This window comes from Anabas testudineus, chromosome 17 (genome assembly GCF_900324465.2).
Source record: "Anabas testudineus chromosome 17, fAnaTes1.2, whole genome shotgun sequence".
NCBI lineage: Eukaryota > Metazoa > Chordata > Actinopteri > Anabantiformes > Anabantidae > Anabas > Anabas testudineus.
This window is the reverse complement of record NC_046626.1, coordinates 18,908,825-18,925,647: the sequence shown is the minus strand read 5'-3', so window position 1 is coordinate 18,925,647 and position 16,823 is coordinate 18,908,825. Positions and strand designations below refer to the sequence as shown.

General features: G+C 38.0%; 1 protein-coding gene across 1 annotated transcript in view; it reads left to right on the top strand.

The window, feature by feature from the left end:
- The first annotated feature begins 3,995 nt into the window (after nt 1–3,995).
- The window catches only part of tesk2 (testis associated actin remodelling kinase 2), a 26,074-nt gene continuing 13,246 nt past the window's right edge, over nt 3,996–16,823 (top strand). Inside the window, exons 1-5 of the mRNA XM_026374835.1 lie at nt 3,996–4,374; nt 7,730–8,180; nt 8,700–8,819; nt 13,320–13,441; nt 15,405–15,453. Coding sequence (XP_026230620.1) covers nt 8,058–8,180; nt 8,700–8,819; nt 13,320–13,441; nt 15,405–15,453 — 414 coding nt within the window. The 5' untranslated portion in view covers nt 3,996–4,374; nt 7,730–8,057. The remainder of the gene's footprint in view (nt 4,375–7,729; nt 8,181–8,699; nt 8,820–13,319; nt 13,442–15,404; nt 15,454–16,823) is intronic.

Sequence of the window (16,823 nt, the reverse complement as noted above, 5' to 3'; positions counted from 1 at the left end):
GGTGACACCTAGAATACTTTATTCAGTCAATTACGGGGAGCATCAACTTGATTGAGGGCTACATGAGTACTTATTAGAAGCTTGATGAAACTCACTAACGCTGTGCTTCATATAGATAGTTTAGTTTTCTGCATTTAGCTGTATCAACTATAAATCCGTCCATTGGAAGAAACTGATGAAGGAAAAGGTTCCTGTATACCTTCTTAGTTTAAAATGATCTCTGATTGTTTTTATTACACTTTAAATTGCTGGAAAGGTTGTTCATGTTGGTGAAATTAAAGGATAACGTTATTCAAGGTTAGTAGTGTTAAAATGGCGAATATAAGCTTCAAGCTTTAGCTGTTACCGCATGTTAAGGTCTACTTTGAGTTTAGCCTGTCAAACATGTATGTCTAGCTCAGTGTTTCCTTAATATTTTTGTAATGTGATTAGCTGGGCAAGAATGAGGTAGAAGAAAATGTTATTTATGTTCTCACTGCTTTGTTATTTTGTGAGAGGTTTTCCGGTTTGTGAGGTAGAAACACAAATATGCTGGGGAAGAGATAAGACAAAATCTTCTTCCTGATATGTGTTGATGTGGGATTGTGCCATAGCACTTCAGAACTGAGTGGATATAGACACCAGACAAAACTTAACATATGTAGATTTGTGCTAATATTAAAAATTAGACATGATGCTTTTATTTTTATATGTTGACACTTGTTGAAAGACAATACCAGTGATTTCTAAGTTTGACTTCTTGGGCTGAAAAAGGCAGACTTATTACATTTCCTAGGAAATGCAGAGTATCTGCCCCTTTTCTTTAATCCTTGTGGTTCAGTTACTTTCATGCAGCTCTAAAGAGCAGAGGAAACAACTGCAGACATATTGATTCTGGGTGAAGTGCAGTGATGGTGCTTTGTGACAGATCCGCAACAAGCTGTCTGTCAGGCCATTGTTAGGCCGCTGTTGGTTTGGTTGCTTGTTGGTCATGTGTGAATCTAAAATTTCTGTTATGTGTTTGAACAGCTGGGTTATTAGGTGTTCAGTCAAGCATGTTGAATTAGTTGAATTGCTTTGTTTTCTCACTCTGACATCATCAACCTTAAAATGTGCATAAGTGTTGCTGCATATGGAAAATGAGGAAACTCGACAGGTCGACCTTTCTGCATTGTGACTTTTTCAGTTTTTTAATTTATTATTTTTTCTATTTCTTATATTATTATAGTTGAACTTACTTTCTTTCCTTTTTTTAAACGGATTAGGTCAAGTAACAAAGTGCTCAGATAGGTCATGACAGTCATTTTCTAGCCTTTTACAAACTGGTCAAACTAAGAAAAACAAGTTCAGTCCCAACATGAACCTCACTGTGTATGTTACATGTACAGTATCATACTATCATACTATATATGTATATAATTGTGTACAGTATTGTACAAGCTTGTGTTTGTTTTAGTTGTTGACTGTAGTTTCACCCTCTGTGCTGTTAGTTGTGAAGAATGTGTGTCTCTACATCATATTCAACACAGACATTAAAAAAAACTAACTTTCTAAGAAAAGGAGATTTTAAAATTAGGCAAAATGTAGTAATTCAAAAAAAGAGGAAATCATTCAGTGTTTTGTCTAAAATAATGCATAGGGTTCATCAGTGCATCAGGTCATGAAGGGAACTACAGCAGGTGAATAAAATCATAAAGACCCATCTGAACAGAGTCACAGCTCCTCAACAGATAACTTCTCATTTTTTATGGCCTTTGTCATGTTTTGTTTTGTTTTTTGTCTTGTATTGCTTTAATTCTCCTCCTAAAATAGCATATTTCATTTTGACACCTGACATGGAAATATTATAACTACTATAACTACAACTGTAGCTATAAAGCAAGAAATACAAAAACATAAAAAAACATAATTTCCTCCAGTGAAGTCAAATCTTCTGAGTCTGAGACCATCTAGACAAGCTTGTCTTATTTTAACAAAAGTGATTTTCTAAAAGATAAAACCTCATGAGTTAATATTGGAAGTATTTTATTTTTCATTAATGTGAACCTTTAACCACCTAGCTGCTATCAATAATATACCTTTATCAACACTCGTTATTTAATCATTTAAAGCAGAGCAATTGATCAAACGGATATTTTGCTGCAAAGCTGTTGTAATGGTGTTTATATTATTTTGTCCACCTGCGTATTAAATCACTGACTGCAGTGATTTTTCAGGCAGCTTTGGTATTGACTCACTGTGCTCTCTGACATTCCTGAATACAAATAAACTTGGTCACCATCCCAGAACACTTGTCCTGTCTTTTTATTTTTGCCTGGACACTAAAATGTGAGAGTTTTATATATTCCTGACTCATCCTAAACAAGTCAAACCAGAAAAATAGAAGGTGATTTACTAGTGGTGGGATGGAATAAAATACACTAAAGAACTGTAATTAAGTAAAACCACGAGGAGTGAGGTTTGACTTTACATGCTTGATTAAATTTATGTACAAGCAAAGAGACATTAGCTAAATTTTCTTTACAGAAACATGGTTCAAACCAGTTAGTGTTTTTATCCACATCAATATATGTAAGATGGTTGGAAACTTGTTGATTGAGAACACAGTTGTCTAAAGGTGAAGTCTTGTGTTGTAGTAGCCCCGTGGAAACACTGGAGGGTAGTAGAACTGCTTCCCATATTTATAGCAGTTTAATAATCTGCTGTTCACATATCTAGTGCCACCAGACTGAAAAACATTAGTGTTGAATAATACAATAAATGTGTAATAAAGTCAGTAAGAGCATAAGTGTTGTCAGTGATATTTATGGACAGGTGTAGTTACCTACAGTGACAACTGGAGGTCAGTGTTTATAGTAGTTTCCCAGTTAATGTCTCATATACAGCCAGTTCTACAATAGGATAAAGCATTAAAGTTTCTCACTGCTGGCAGAAGTATAGTTAACACTTTTCTTTTAGAATTGAAAAACACTTGTAAAACTTGTAAAGGGTTTGAAGATTTAGAAACACAAGGAGTTCTGCCATGTAAAACTCATAAATAATGTTCAAATTCTGCAGTATTTCTTGTTCAAAAGTCAAATAAAAGCAAATTTATGGCAGTGACGATATTATTATCTTCATACATAAGATATCAGATCACATTGAGTGCAGACACAAACAGATGGCAGAGCGTTCGTCTACTCATTAGAGGCTTGTTCAAGTAAAACGAGTTGTGGTAACTATTCACCTGTTTTAAATATGGCTGTACCACAAAGTCCCAGAAGAACATTTCTTACTAAGTAGTACAGTAATAGTAACAGTGACAGCGAAGAGGGGCTTTTTCTGAATTGAAATGTGGCCAGTCTCAACGTTTCTAAAGAGGAAGGGCATGCTACTGTAAACCGCTTTGCAGAACCTGGGTCCAAAGAATCGCAAGATCAGTGCATCAAGCTTTGCTACTTGAGAGATAGTAAAATAACTCCGAACAGCAGAAGAGCTGGGGAAGGACAAGCACCACTCCCTAATAGTCCTCTAAATATACCTCCACAGATGGTTATTAATCAGTATTAAACAGTAATTATATCAGATTATTCTCCAGCTACATAAATAATCTTAAAGTTAATGTAGAGATTTAATATTGATTTGTATTTAAATGAGCTTCCTAAGGACAAGCACCACTCCCTAATAGTCCTCTAAATATACACACTACAGATGGTTATTAATCAGTATTAAACATCATTTCTCTGCTCATACTGATGTAACATAACTGACATTGTCAAATATGTTAAAAGGCAACATGTTCAACTAAAGTGTTGTGTTATATCAGATTATTCTTCAGCTATGAATCTGAAAACACATTGCTGTGATTACAACACAATGTGTGCTAAATAAATAATCTTAAAGTTGATGTAAAGATATTATTATTATAATATTGATTTGTTTTTCTATGAGCTTCCCAACCACGCACGCGCAGTAATGTGCACGCTGATTGGCCCGCTGCCTTGTCAATCGAGTGGGCGGGCCGTGTGAGTGGCAGCTCGTCGGGTGTGAAGAGACGACGGAGCTGTCAAACAGCAGCAGGCGGCGGAGAGATCAGCTCCACTAAACACCGGGCTTCACTCTTCGGTGGATACACGAACGACAGAAAACCGACTCGGAGTTCATTTTGAGAAGTCAGTGCATTGGGAATGGGTACTTTTTAACCGCTGCGACGAGTAACGTGTTTAGTGCGCGCTGGTGAATGTCAGGCTAATGTCTCTTAGCTCTTCGCTTACGTCGCGTTTTGTTGACAAACAAGGGGGTCTGCTAGCTGAGCTAGCGGCGTTAGCTTGCTGTTTTCGGTAAATGCTTCCAAGGGGGAAGACATGGGACCCTGTTCGGATTGTTCGTGCAAACATCTCTATAAAATGAAACCAGGTAAGTCGAGCAAACTTTTATCAAGAAGCTAAACTCTCTACTCTACGTTAGCCCACTAACTGTTGCTGCTGCGGTTTGTTTACATTTTCTGCTGGGGTGTTCATTAGTACATCACTAACGTGTTGATCCGTCAATGGATTCTTCATCTAACTCGAATCAACATCGCTGCTTGTATCAGGATCTTGTAATAGTATTGACTCATTAGCTGACTATGGTATAAAGGGCATTTTTTCACAGTAGCTGCCCCACGGACTTGTTCATTACTTTAAACCCCTTGAAGAATGACAGGTATGCGGAGGCTCATATATCATGGCCACAAAAGGCTGTTATTCCCTTTTGTTGAATACAGCCTTGGTCAAATATGTGATAAAAATTCTCAACTATCTCTATGACTAAGAGGGGAAAAGGTCAGCAGATTACTAAAATGCTGAAATCTGGTTTGAGAAGGTTACACAAAAGGATGTAGTCATAATCTTTTAGTGTATGTTACCAAATAGAAAATGAATAAATCACAATTGTTTCTGCTTCATTTACCAATACTTACACACGTGAACAGATCACAGCCTCACACACAGTCACACACCCATTTCATACCTTTTGGTCTTCACAGACACTCCAAGTATTGCAGCCTGTCATTATAACATCACGTTCTCTATTAAGTCTGTAATCCACTGGGACACAGCTGGATAGTGTTCAGGCCCCCAAATGACTGTTAATTTTTTTTCTTGAGGCTGCTTCAGAGATGTCCCATCTGTTTTGGAGTAGCAACAGGCCACATTTTAAGACCAAGAAAAGGCTGCCTTTTAAAATTCCACCCTTTTCCATGCATAATCCCTTTAGTGTGGTGTTTTAAATGCATCCCTTTGAACTGGGTATAGCTTGGAAACAAATATAGTAATGAACACTGGTGTCTTGCCTATGTTTTTCTTTCAGATAGTTGCATCAAAAGGATTTTTAGCAGCATAGTGGGTTATTATATTATTGAATATTACAGGCGCATGTGATAATATTATATTTTTAATTCTATAAAATCATTTTACTGTGACTGTCTTTTTTGTTGGTTAGTGTATTGCTTTAGGATGTGAACAATATCCAAAAATTACCCACCCACAATGTAGAATGTCACAGGTCTGGTTTCTTATATATAATTTGCATGACTGAAATTCTAGTAAGTGTAGGAAGTTTGTATTTAGTCATTATGATGTGGGTGTGCGGGCACCAGAACCTTTTATTCAGTCAAGGGTGAATTTTGTTGATGTATTCTTGTCCACAAACATAGATGAAATGTGTGTCTCTGTTATCGCTCCTGGATGGGAAAACTGCTAAAATTAGATAGGAAAGCTTAGTCTTGGCAATTGTGGCTTGCATTTTCTTGGCAATGGCACTTTTATTTCTGCCGTACCATTTCAACGAGGCAGAAAATGAGGTGTCATTGGAGAGGACCAAGAAAGAGGAGGAAGAAAAAAACCTTTTATGGATGTGGCTGGGACAGGGAATGATCTCAGAAGTTGTCCAGTAGGTCTACCGTAACTCTCTTAAGAGTCTAGTGTCTGTGATGTAATGCTAACGAAGCAAAGCACAATCTGGCTATGTCATCCCTAAGCTGTTTTTAGGATCTGATCTCATGAGACCTTATCTGGGCCAAAGATCGACTCTTGTGTCTCTGCTTTGATTTATTGTAGACTTCTTTATTTCAAAAGATTCACCTTTCCTTGTTCCTCCAAGTTTACTGGGATGGCTCCTCCCTAAAGCAAAACCAATCTACTCTAGAATATAAATAAAGTTACCTTATCTTAGCTTTATTTATTTTACTAGTTATATCCCGTGCACAACTTCTTTGTGGGACACAAATTCTTAAAGAAGTAGTTCACGAGCAGAAACATCATCACTATCATGCTATCATCACTATTTCTTTAAACCATCTGAACAATCTAAACCATCTAAAAAACTTCAAGCAGTTCAAACCCTGCAGATATTCAAGTAAGTTAGTAATATATGGTTTAGAGAGAAGCAGGAAATAGTAAACTGAAGGCAGGAATATATTGCACTTTTGTTTTAACACTGTATAATTGATTGATTATCAAATGATATATTTACATTTACATTTGTTATTTACATTTAGACACTTTTATCCATGTTATTTGACTATACATTTTTGCTGTACAGCATAATCGGCCGATTGCGATGGTTGCCCTAACAATCCATCTTAGGTGAGATATGGTGCTAAGTTGCATTGGTGTTTATTTGAAAATTGTGAAAACCGGGTTGTACAGTATGATCAAGAGAATCAACTGTCAACATCACAGAGGATCTAAGCAGGGCTCAACTGTAATGGTTGCTTAGTTGCCCCACTAACCAAACTGAGCCACTGTAGATCATTTTGTTTGGTCTGGTTGCCTCTATTAGCAACTGCTGTTGCTGTGTTTGTTAAATGTTCTGTCTACTAGAAAGATAGAGAAGGTGTTGCATTGATTTAATCCTTTGGAAAACAATCATGGCATATATACTTTTACATTGTTGGAATAGTTTGTATTTCATGTGCATCTGCTGGAAAGGTGAGAAAGTAATTATTCCAGTTGTCTTTACTACCTGTTGGCCGTGTAGGCAGCAAGGTGATATTAGAGCTTTACTTTATTTCCTCCACTTAGTCTGCTTCATCCATTATTGTTGAACATTTTTGTATACAATGTTCAATTTAGGGGGGGATTGCTTATATAAATACATTGACATTTCACAAATGTCTTCAAAACAAAACATCTGACATGAGATTTTCTGCTCAGTCTTAGTAAAAAAAAAAAAACTTGGAAAAAACCCCCCAAACTTTTCTGTTTGTCTAGAGAGTATGGAAGAAAGATTTATGACAAGACTCAACATGTTTTATCAGCCAAAGAAATTTTCATGGGACTCAAGTGTTCTTAAAAGTTGGAAAGGCACATTTCATACAAATATGAAAGCCACCGTTACCCACAGACTTTCTTTCCTGTTACCCTTTGTATCCTGCTGATTTTGTTTTGGATGGCAGAAAGGACCAGGACCTGAGCTATTCCTTGGCTAATCTCCCATAATTGGACAATCACCCCCTATTACAGCCATTACATTTGAGGCTGTTGAGCAATAGCAGCTTGTCTCATCCATCCTAAGGTGAAAGCTAGTCTACAGCTACAGTTACAATTAAATGACATAATCTTTCAAGCAAGTTTTAGTTAGTTTAGTTTTAGTTTCTCTTGTCTAGGATGTAAATGTGTGGCATACCCATGAATCTATAAACACTATCCACCACAGCTACTTTTCTACTGTTAAATCCAAAAACCAACAAATGACCTTATTGTATTTTTTTCCTCTTTGCTTTCTCTAGGTTTTGAAGGACTGACTATACATCTGTCCAACATGTGAAATATCTGTGAACTCCCCAGTTACAGCCAGTGAGGATCTGGGCTAGTAGGAAACACCTTGGATCCAGCCAGGGTTTGTCACCGGGGGAACTCTAAACAAGATTTATTACTCAAAACTCAAAACAAGTCTATGTGTGTGACATATTTTCTCCCAGGACAAAAACTGAGTCAATTCTGTGCTGCCGCGGGACCCTCGGCACTGTTAAAACAATCTAGTCCTCTTGTCATGTGGGTACATTACAGAAGAAGGCCCATATTACCCTCGCTGGCATCACCGTCTTTAACATCACAATGGACCGGAATAAACGCAACTCCATCGCTGGGCTTCCTACACGACCTGAACGCCTCAGTGAGGACAGAGACAGTATGGGTGGGGTAGGGGTCTGCGAAATGGGTGTGGGCTCATCTCAACAGGTAAATCTTTGTTCGTCATTTTTATGAGTTGGGTAGGTTTCACAAGAGCAGATCATACAGTACACAGAGTCCAGTGCATGTATTAAAAAGTATTGATCCACTTAAGATAAGATTTAGATTAGACTTTATTGTTGTAATTAGTCAAGAGATATCAGTATTACATTTGTGCATTGTAATGTTTCTCATCATTTGCCTTCTGATCTACTTGTTGCCAGTACTCCTGTTCAGTCTTTAGCATGTTTCATTTTTGCAGCTGAATCTATTGTGAAATGGAGAGTTTACAGGGTTAATATTCAACACAGATAATCTATATGTGTTCTGTTGCATGCTCTACATCTTTTTGTACAGTAAGTCAGTTCTGAGGAAATCTGTCTATGATGGTATAAAATAGTCTCTAGAGTTTATCCTGTATGTCTGCATTTGTCTCTTTCTGCACAAACAACCAAGTTGTACTGTGGCAGTGGTCAGATAAAATCTTCATTTGACCTGTTTCGACATGTCTGTTTTTGTCTTTTTCAGGTGGGCAGGGTGTGGCCATCGTCCTACCGAGCCCTCATCAGTGCCTTCTCCTGTCTAACACGCCTTGATGATTTCTCCTGTGAGTGGATTGGCTCTGGATTCTTCTCTGATGTTTTTAAGGTGTGCCAACATCAGTTTTTACTTTCCTCAGTTTCTGCTCTTATTTTTTCTTCTGTTCTCTTTTTTTGGGCAACCCCTAACTCAGTCCTTGGCATTTTATTAAAATCCTCTTCTAACCTTCTCTGTCACTTTGTTTTATGCCTGTGTCCTTTAATTTCATGCCTCCATTATGAATACTTTATTGATCCTCTTGGGGAAATTACTTAATCCCTCCATCTGCAGTGTTTTACATTAGGTCAGACAGTCTCTCACACTGCTTGTGCTTATTTGACCTCAGAATGTATTTCTTTTACGCTTGTCTTGCTAACGCACCATGACTTTAGTGTAACAGCCGTCATAACTATAATATCATAGAAATAAATTTGTGCATGGCTGTCATAAATAAATGACATTTCTTGTTTGGTTTTAGTAAATTAAGTCTCTTAATCAACATCAAAAGAGAATTTTTTTTTTCTTTATCTCTCATGTAAGTTGGATTATTAAGGCCACTGTGACAATACAAAATTTTGGCATTTAGATTAACATTGTGAAAGGACTGCTCATCTAGACAAGGGTGCTGAGCTGCAAATATGTGAAGCAAATAATCATGGCTGTGATAGATTGATAGGATTTAATTTAAAGTCTATTTTGATGTGATGTACACGTGTGCTAGTCTGTGAACACTACTGTGTGCACCCATTTTTTAGCAGGGAAAGGGCTAACACATAGAGTAAAGGGGAGTAATTAAAATCTGAGTTATTAAAACATGACACGAAGACAGGCTCAGCTTCATTTTCATGTTATTTGTCGGGTCGCATTATGAACTTGTTGTTCTATTTACGCTATCTATATTGGAATTTCAGTATAACCTTAGCCACCAAGCATCTATGTAACTGTAGATTTCAATTTGATTGGTGAACTGGTGTGACATCCAGTTTCCATTGTGTCTAATTATTAGGCCATAACTTGGGGTTGGGTTGATTGATGACACTGTCGATAGTGTCTGACAGCTATTGGGGATGTCTGCGTACTGTGCATGTGGTTAGAGATGACCCAAGCCAATTTCAAAGGTCAGTAATGGATCAGATCAAGGCATAATTAAAAATAAATATTTTATTAGCCGTATTGAGCCCATGTTAAGTCCATTGTCTACTGACCCGTTGTGCTCTGGGAATGCCAGCTGTCAAAAACAACCCATTGTGGGCTGTGTCAACACTGGAGCGTATTCACAGTGCACAGCACTATGAATGAGGACCACAAATAAACAATAGCCAGCAGTTTATGATATCGACATTCCCAGCGCATATCAGCGAATATGGCAACTTTTGATTAAACGGCAGTTAATTTGCTTCTGGTGCTGGTATCTGAAAACTGCATGTGTAATTTAATGCTTTTTGCTGATAAGAGAATGTTTAGTGCTGTCTTAAACTGTCTCTCAAACCATTCCTTTACATAATACACAGTAAAGCAAATGATTCATTGTTCTGCAAGTTGTTATGGAAGCAGTAAATTGTGTAGTTTACCTTAACTGAGTTAATATATCTAAGCCATGTGTGTATTATATGGTAAATTGTGCTATAATAGTTGATACATTGTCTAAATGTATTTAAATTGCGAATTGGACAGCACTTGTAATTTTCAAAGCAAATTCTACCACTTTACCATTAAATGTAGATGTCCCCTAAACCTCTTGGGAACTCTGTTAAGAATATTCTGCTTGAGACTCTGTGAGAAAGGAAATAATTGATAGAGAGAGTGAGTAGAAAGGGGAAGTAAAAGAGGAAGAAATATCAGCTCAGTGATGAAAGGCTCAGTGTCAACCTTAATAATGGTGAGAAATATAGTAGGAATGAAAGGGCGACAGAATGAATGATGATAGCGGATGAGGCTAAGAGGAGGAGGAGAAAAAGCTTGTGATTGTGGTGAGTTGACTTGGGAAGGGTGTTGAAAGGGATGAAAAATTGGGTGGAGGTTTTAGGAGTACTGACTGCAAGGAATGGCTGAAGACAAGGTGGAAGAAGAGTTTCAGAGAAGAGGGCAATTTAGTGGTTTGCTAGAACTTGAGTTAGATAAATGACAGGAAAAGGGAGAAAGACTTTGTAGAAGCACTTTAGGGTTATGGTTTCCAGAAATGTGCGGTGGTGAGCAGACACATTAAAGAGGAGAGCATGCAGGCTTGAAGAGGGAAAAGATGGGGGAGAAGGAGTCTACTGCTGGCGAAGATGAGGATTGGGGATGACTGGTAGAGGCCAAAGCGAGGAGGAGAAAGAGGGGGATCAGGAATAAATGCAGATTGGGGGATGTGAAGAGTGAGGAATAGGGGGGCCGGAGGAGGACAGACGGATGTGGGGGAGGAGGCCTTCAGAAGAGTGGCCATCTGTTGTTTCTCCTGTCCTGTGGTGGAGACTGTCGGCTCTTATAGCCAGGCCCCTTCCTTTGAACTTGAACAGAGAGATTTTTGTGTGTGTATGTATGAGATGGAGAGAAGCGGACACAGGGAGCTCCCCTTAAACTGAATTTGACTACATATAAACTATAGTTGATGGTGATAATTTCATACACACTGCAGTATAGTTCACTTATCTTCATTGCTAATGGTTCATAATGAATCCATGTTGACTATTTCCAATCTTTAAGTTCCCCTTTCCTGTTGTAAATTATACTTCCCATTCATTGTGCCACAAGTGTACGTGTTTATGGCCATGATGATCATGGTAAGTAGTGGTAAGATCGCTGCCCTCCGCGTGGGAGCTATTACCTCCAGTAGGAGCATAACATCCTCCCTTTGCCTTTGTCTTGTACCTTGTTTGCTTTGGATTAAAGCGTCCGCCAAATGACTAAATGTAAATGTAAAGAGGATATTGTTAGTAACTCATATAAACCTGCCTACTATTGTAGTGAGCATGACTAATGCTCTCATTGGTATGGTATTTCCATACATTCATGCATTCAGGCTTTTTCTAGCCTGTACTGGTGTCTCCCGAGAGAGATGATAGATGTGGACAATTCGAATTATGTTCCATAGTGTTTGCCAAATTCTATATAGTTAATCATGTCTATTTATATTATCATATTTGCTTTCCTCATCTAAGCATATCATTAGTGCACATTTGCAGTATCAAAACCTCATATTTTATGTGTAGTATGTGGTGGTGGTTTAAAATTATCTTGCTGTTGATTAGTAATGGTCAAATGTGCAACTATGAATCTATGAAAGCTTCATAGACAGATTATAGCCCTCATACTAAAGTGAAAGTAAGTACCTCAGTTTTGCATGTATGCATGATGGTTCCTAATGGTGTCCTGTAGCTGTTGATCATCTTTGATTAAGTTCTTTGTAGCTGAAAAATATCTACCTGTAGACACAGGAGCACTAGTCTTTTAAAACCTGTGACATAGTCTAAATATATATTGTATATTTCTGCTGTCAGGAAGTGCGTAAGCCAGTGTAGGAAAGATAGACCAATCTGCAACAGCTCAGTCATTTAGGCACATGTGTTGCCTGCTGTGGTTTGCAGGTCGATATTTCCTATTTGCACGTAAGCATGAGCGCATTTAGAAGAATGTGATATTCTTGGTATTTAATGTACTGCCTTGTGGCATCTGTGAAACCTACAGTGTGTCAAGCCTATGGTCACCTTACTATTTTAAAGGCTGTGTAGTAATTTGGGCAGTGAGCTGAAATGCAGTGTGGGGCTTCCTGTCTTTAATGGTAACCAATTTATATTTTTTCAATTGCAACAAAAATTATTTGTGTAATTGCTCAAATAAAGAGATTAAACATGCTAACTGATCTTCACTCTATGATATGGACTGCAGTTATGTCATTGTTTCTGTACTTACTCCAAGTTAAGGTGTTAATGTTAATTTTAAATTTACCCCTGAACACGTAATTCTTGTTCTTATTCAAAATAGATGCACAGTGCATGTTATGAGTTTCTTGTATTCCTCCACTCCTCCTCTACACACTGTCATTAAGATGCACTTGTGCTTTTTAATTCTGGAAATGCATCATCAACACACCAGTTTCTGGTCAGAGAACTGGCTTTTACCTGTTGACTTGTTATTACTCTTGACTATTGAAGGTGCGCTGGGAAGTGCTGGGAAGTGCCCCTGTCAAGCAAGATAGGTCATTCCTATCTAACAACTGGCAACTAAAACCCCATCGTGCAGTAATACAGCATTGATTGTGCAACACTTTATCACGGCTGGTCAGCGCTGGCTGACCTAATTTTGGTTCTCTTTTATGCACTGCCTTCCTTTCTGCTTCCTCTTTTTACCTGCTGCTTGAGTTGAATAAGTTTTTTTGAAATGACAATTATAGAATAGCTATGTTCAAGCTATTTGTGAGCTTGCTCACAGCTGAAATTTCTAAAAATTATGTATTTATTTAAATCTTAACACATCTGTTTTTGCAGCCAGCAGAATGTAGTTAATACACTGCAGCCCAGACACTGGGATGATTATTTGGTTGTATTTAACTAGCATTTTCAAATGCGGCATTGTTTTACTGTTTTCCAGGTACGTCATCGAGCTTCAGACCAAGTTATGGCTCTTAAGATGAACAAGCTCAGCAGCAACCGTGCTAACATGTTGAGAGAGGTGCAACTCATGAACCGGCTTTCACATCCAAACATACTCAGGTTGGTACCAAGGGAGGTACTAAAGAGTTCAATCCTCTCTAAAAATGTGTGACTTTAATTACATTTTTTAAATTTAGTTGAGAAAAACGTTAAAGCTGTATTAAGACAGCTTATAAAACAAGGCAACTAAAATAGCATGATTAGTTTCCACTTTGTAGTTCTAGCTGACTACTGCATGATCATGTAATACAAGATACTTTGGAGAGAAAGATTATTGGTTATGATTTTCTTTTAACAAGTTTAATGGTCAAATACAAAAGAGCTGTTGTTTGTCACTTTTTTATATGACACTTAGAAATAAGGTGCCAGTAACAATAGGCTTATTTTAAGGCAAAAGAGTTTAGGTTAGGTTTGACTCCTATTTCCACACAGATGATGTTACGCATTATGTTAATCACTTCCTCTAATACACCTTATAGATTCTTCTCATACTTTCGACTCTGGCCTTACCTAGATTTCTACAGTCTTATTGTCTCTCACTTGTTCAGGAGTCTGTGGTTGTGACCTGTTTCCTTTGGGGTTGACTAGAAACTGTGTCAAATACAGAGCCCATTATTAATGAAATTTATAAACTGTCAGCTCCTGTTAAGTACTGCAGCAGCTGCCTGAAGGCAGAAAGCATGAAGGACCCTTTCTGTCACAAGGGAACAGGTCGGCGCTGTGAGCAATTGCTTGTTTTTAACAGATTTAGTTCAATGACTGGTCAGACAAAACGGGCAGAGCATCATAATACTGTGTCACCCATTTAAACCTGGAACGATGGTTAATCTTTGACTTTGATGGCAAAAAGCTTTTAGGGATGCTGCATAACATTGACAGGGCTTTGTGAGCTGATCAATCATAGTTAAGTGCAAGTGTGGTTTGCATGCAGCAAAGTAAATAATATTTACTAAAAACTGTAATCACAATTAATATTGTACAGTATTTTAGTTGGGCATGCATGTAAAGTGGTTGTCCTCTATTACTTTTTGCAAAACAGAGAGAAGTAGACAGAGCCACCAAACTATGCTCTGAGCTTTTTTTTATTAGGCATGTGGGAAAACATTCACTGTGACACCCAGCTATAGGGTGTTGTTTTTGTTGTTTTCTTTCAGTCACATTCACAATATGAGCTTTGGGCTTCTGGTTTGTTTGAAGGGGTTTTTCTGAACATGCACATGCGTGCATAAATATCTGCGTGTGCACTCACACGCATGCACAGTGTCTTTTACAATGCCATCTTTGTTGAGCATGTCTGGTGAATTGAGTGTGTGTCTGTGTGTTAACAAGCAGACACTGAGGGGGTCATTGTTAGCTAAACTCCAAGAAGGTCCCACAGAGTTGACCTTTTAATTGCCTTTGGAATTATGAGGCCTTCTGGTGTTGAAGACCTTGAAATTTTAGAGGCTTATGAACACAGTTCATTCAAATGTTGTTCTTCACACGTACACACAGACGTATTTCACTTTAGTTGAGGGGATACTCTGGCTTAAGGATATTTTCCACCGTTTTTAGCTCATGAAATTTGTCCACAATCCATCAAAAAATGCATTATCATCAAGCTAAAACGTAGCATAACATTACAGGATGGAGGGAGAGATAGATGGTATGCATGTAAAGCAACTGAGATGTTATTATGCAGACAAAAAGTAACTTGCCCGGTCTTGCCCAGTGACATTTTAATGTTGTCCTAACTGTTCTTTAGGCTTTCCCTGTTATCTCACAGCACAAAAAGTCATGCAAGTGTTTTGTTTTGTCATTGCCATATTGTTTCAATTTGTATGACCACATAGAGCGAGCGATTGAACTGTATACACTGGGTTTTCTCTCAGTTTTTGTCCTGATTGTGTAGATGACTAAGCCTCTACATTGCATTTGATTTAATTAATTTCACTCCAATTGTGTTGTCCCAATTTTTAAATCACGTATTGGTGAGGCCAGTATTCGACAGCATCTTAATTTTGCTTGTGTGGTGGTTTTGCAGGTTCAAAGGAGTCTGCGTCCATGAGGGTCAGCTTCACGCTCTGACGGAGGTAAGAGATACAGACACACCATTTCACATCAGGTTTCCGTGCAAACTAGTGCTATGTGAGCTCAAAGTATTTCTACTAATGAAAGGTAGTACACTGGCGTGTTTACCGTACAGTGTAATTGAGTACTTCCCATAGATGAATGATGTTCACATGAAAACAGTGGCATGTGTATGTTTGTACTATTTTTAGGTGAACATCATTACATCCACAAGCACAACACAGTAGCTAAACAGCCTGCAGAAAGCCAAGAGAACTGAATGTTCTTAAGTATACATAACACTTCGGCCATTTGTATGTGTGTGTGTGAGAGTGGGGGAGAGAGAATTTGATACAGGCAGCTAATAAAATTTCGAACGCGTGCTCAGTGTTATACACCATTAGCGTATTTCAGGCTGCACGTACTTTATATTTAACCCGTGTATGTTGCATCTGTGTATCTCTGAGTGTTTGAAAGATAGCGATAACACTGTGGCTGTGATAGAAATCAAGTATCCCCTGAAAATGCTTGACAAGCTGTTCAGCTCCTAATGAAGGAAGAACAGGGTAGTTTGACTGAATGTCTGGTGTAATTGATTCTGAAGATAAATCAGTTGTACAAAAGGTAAACTAAATATGAAAACAAATTCGTATTGGCTCTTGAGTAGCTTCTTCTACGCTTACTTATGACTGATAAGTAGATTAATAGAAAATTAATCAACAGCCTTTAGGTTTTTGGCTATTGGGTAGACAAACCGATGATTCATCTCATTTAGAAGAAAGAACGCACTGTTAAATATTGTTACCAATCCTTCCAGCCACACACGTGGAGATGAGCACAGACAAACAACTTTCTGCAGCTGCATAAGAGAACACATAAGAGATGAAGCAGTATAAAAGAGATTAAATTGTATGATAAATTTATATCGCAAATGTAATGACCAAAATTGATGCAGTTACCAGTGCTGTCACTGGTTATTATTATTACTGGTTATCTTACACGCATAGTCTATCTTCTGTGTTGCATTTGATTACATAAAACAAATTAGCAATGCATGCGTGTTGGTAAAACGAAAGTATGCCTCTGGTCTCAGAAGGCTGAAAAGTCTCTGGAGTGCTGTCAGTGCCTTTTACCATGCCAGCGGTGACACAAAACAAACTCACATGTTGCGTGTTGTGCCTGTGCGCTTTCATGTGGGACTCTGTTGGTAACTTTGGTAAATGCTGGACAGCATCATCCCACCACAGGTAGTCAGGAGCCTGACATAATCCATAGCTCTTTACCTTAATCTTACATCCATAACCCCAACCTTTTCCCTATTCCTAACCTAAACCCAAAATGATGTTTTAACTCTCAAACAGCCTTTGAACATTGTCTGGTAAAGTAATTGTGC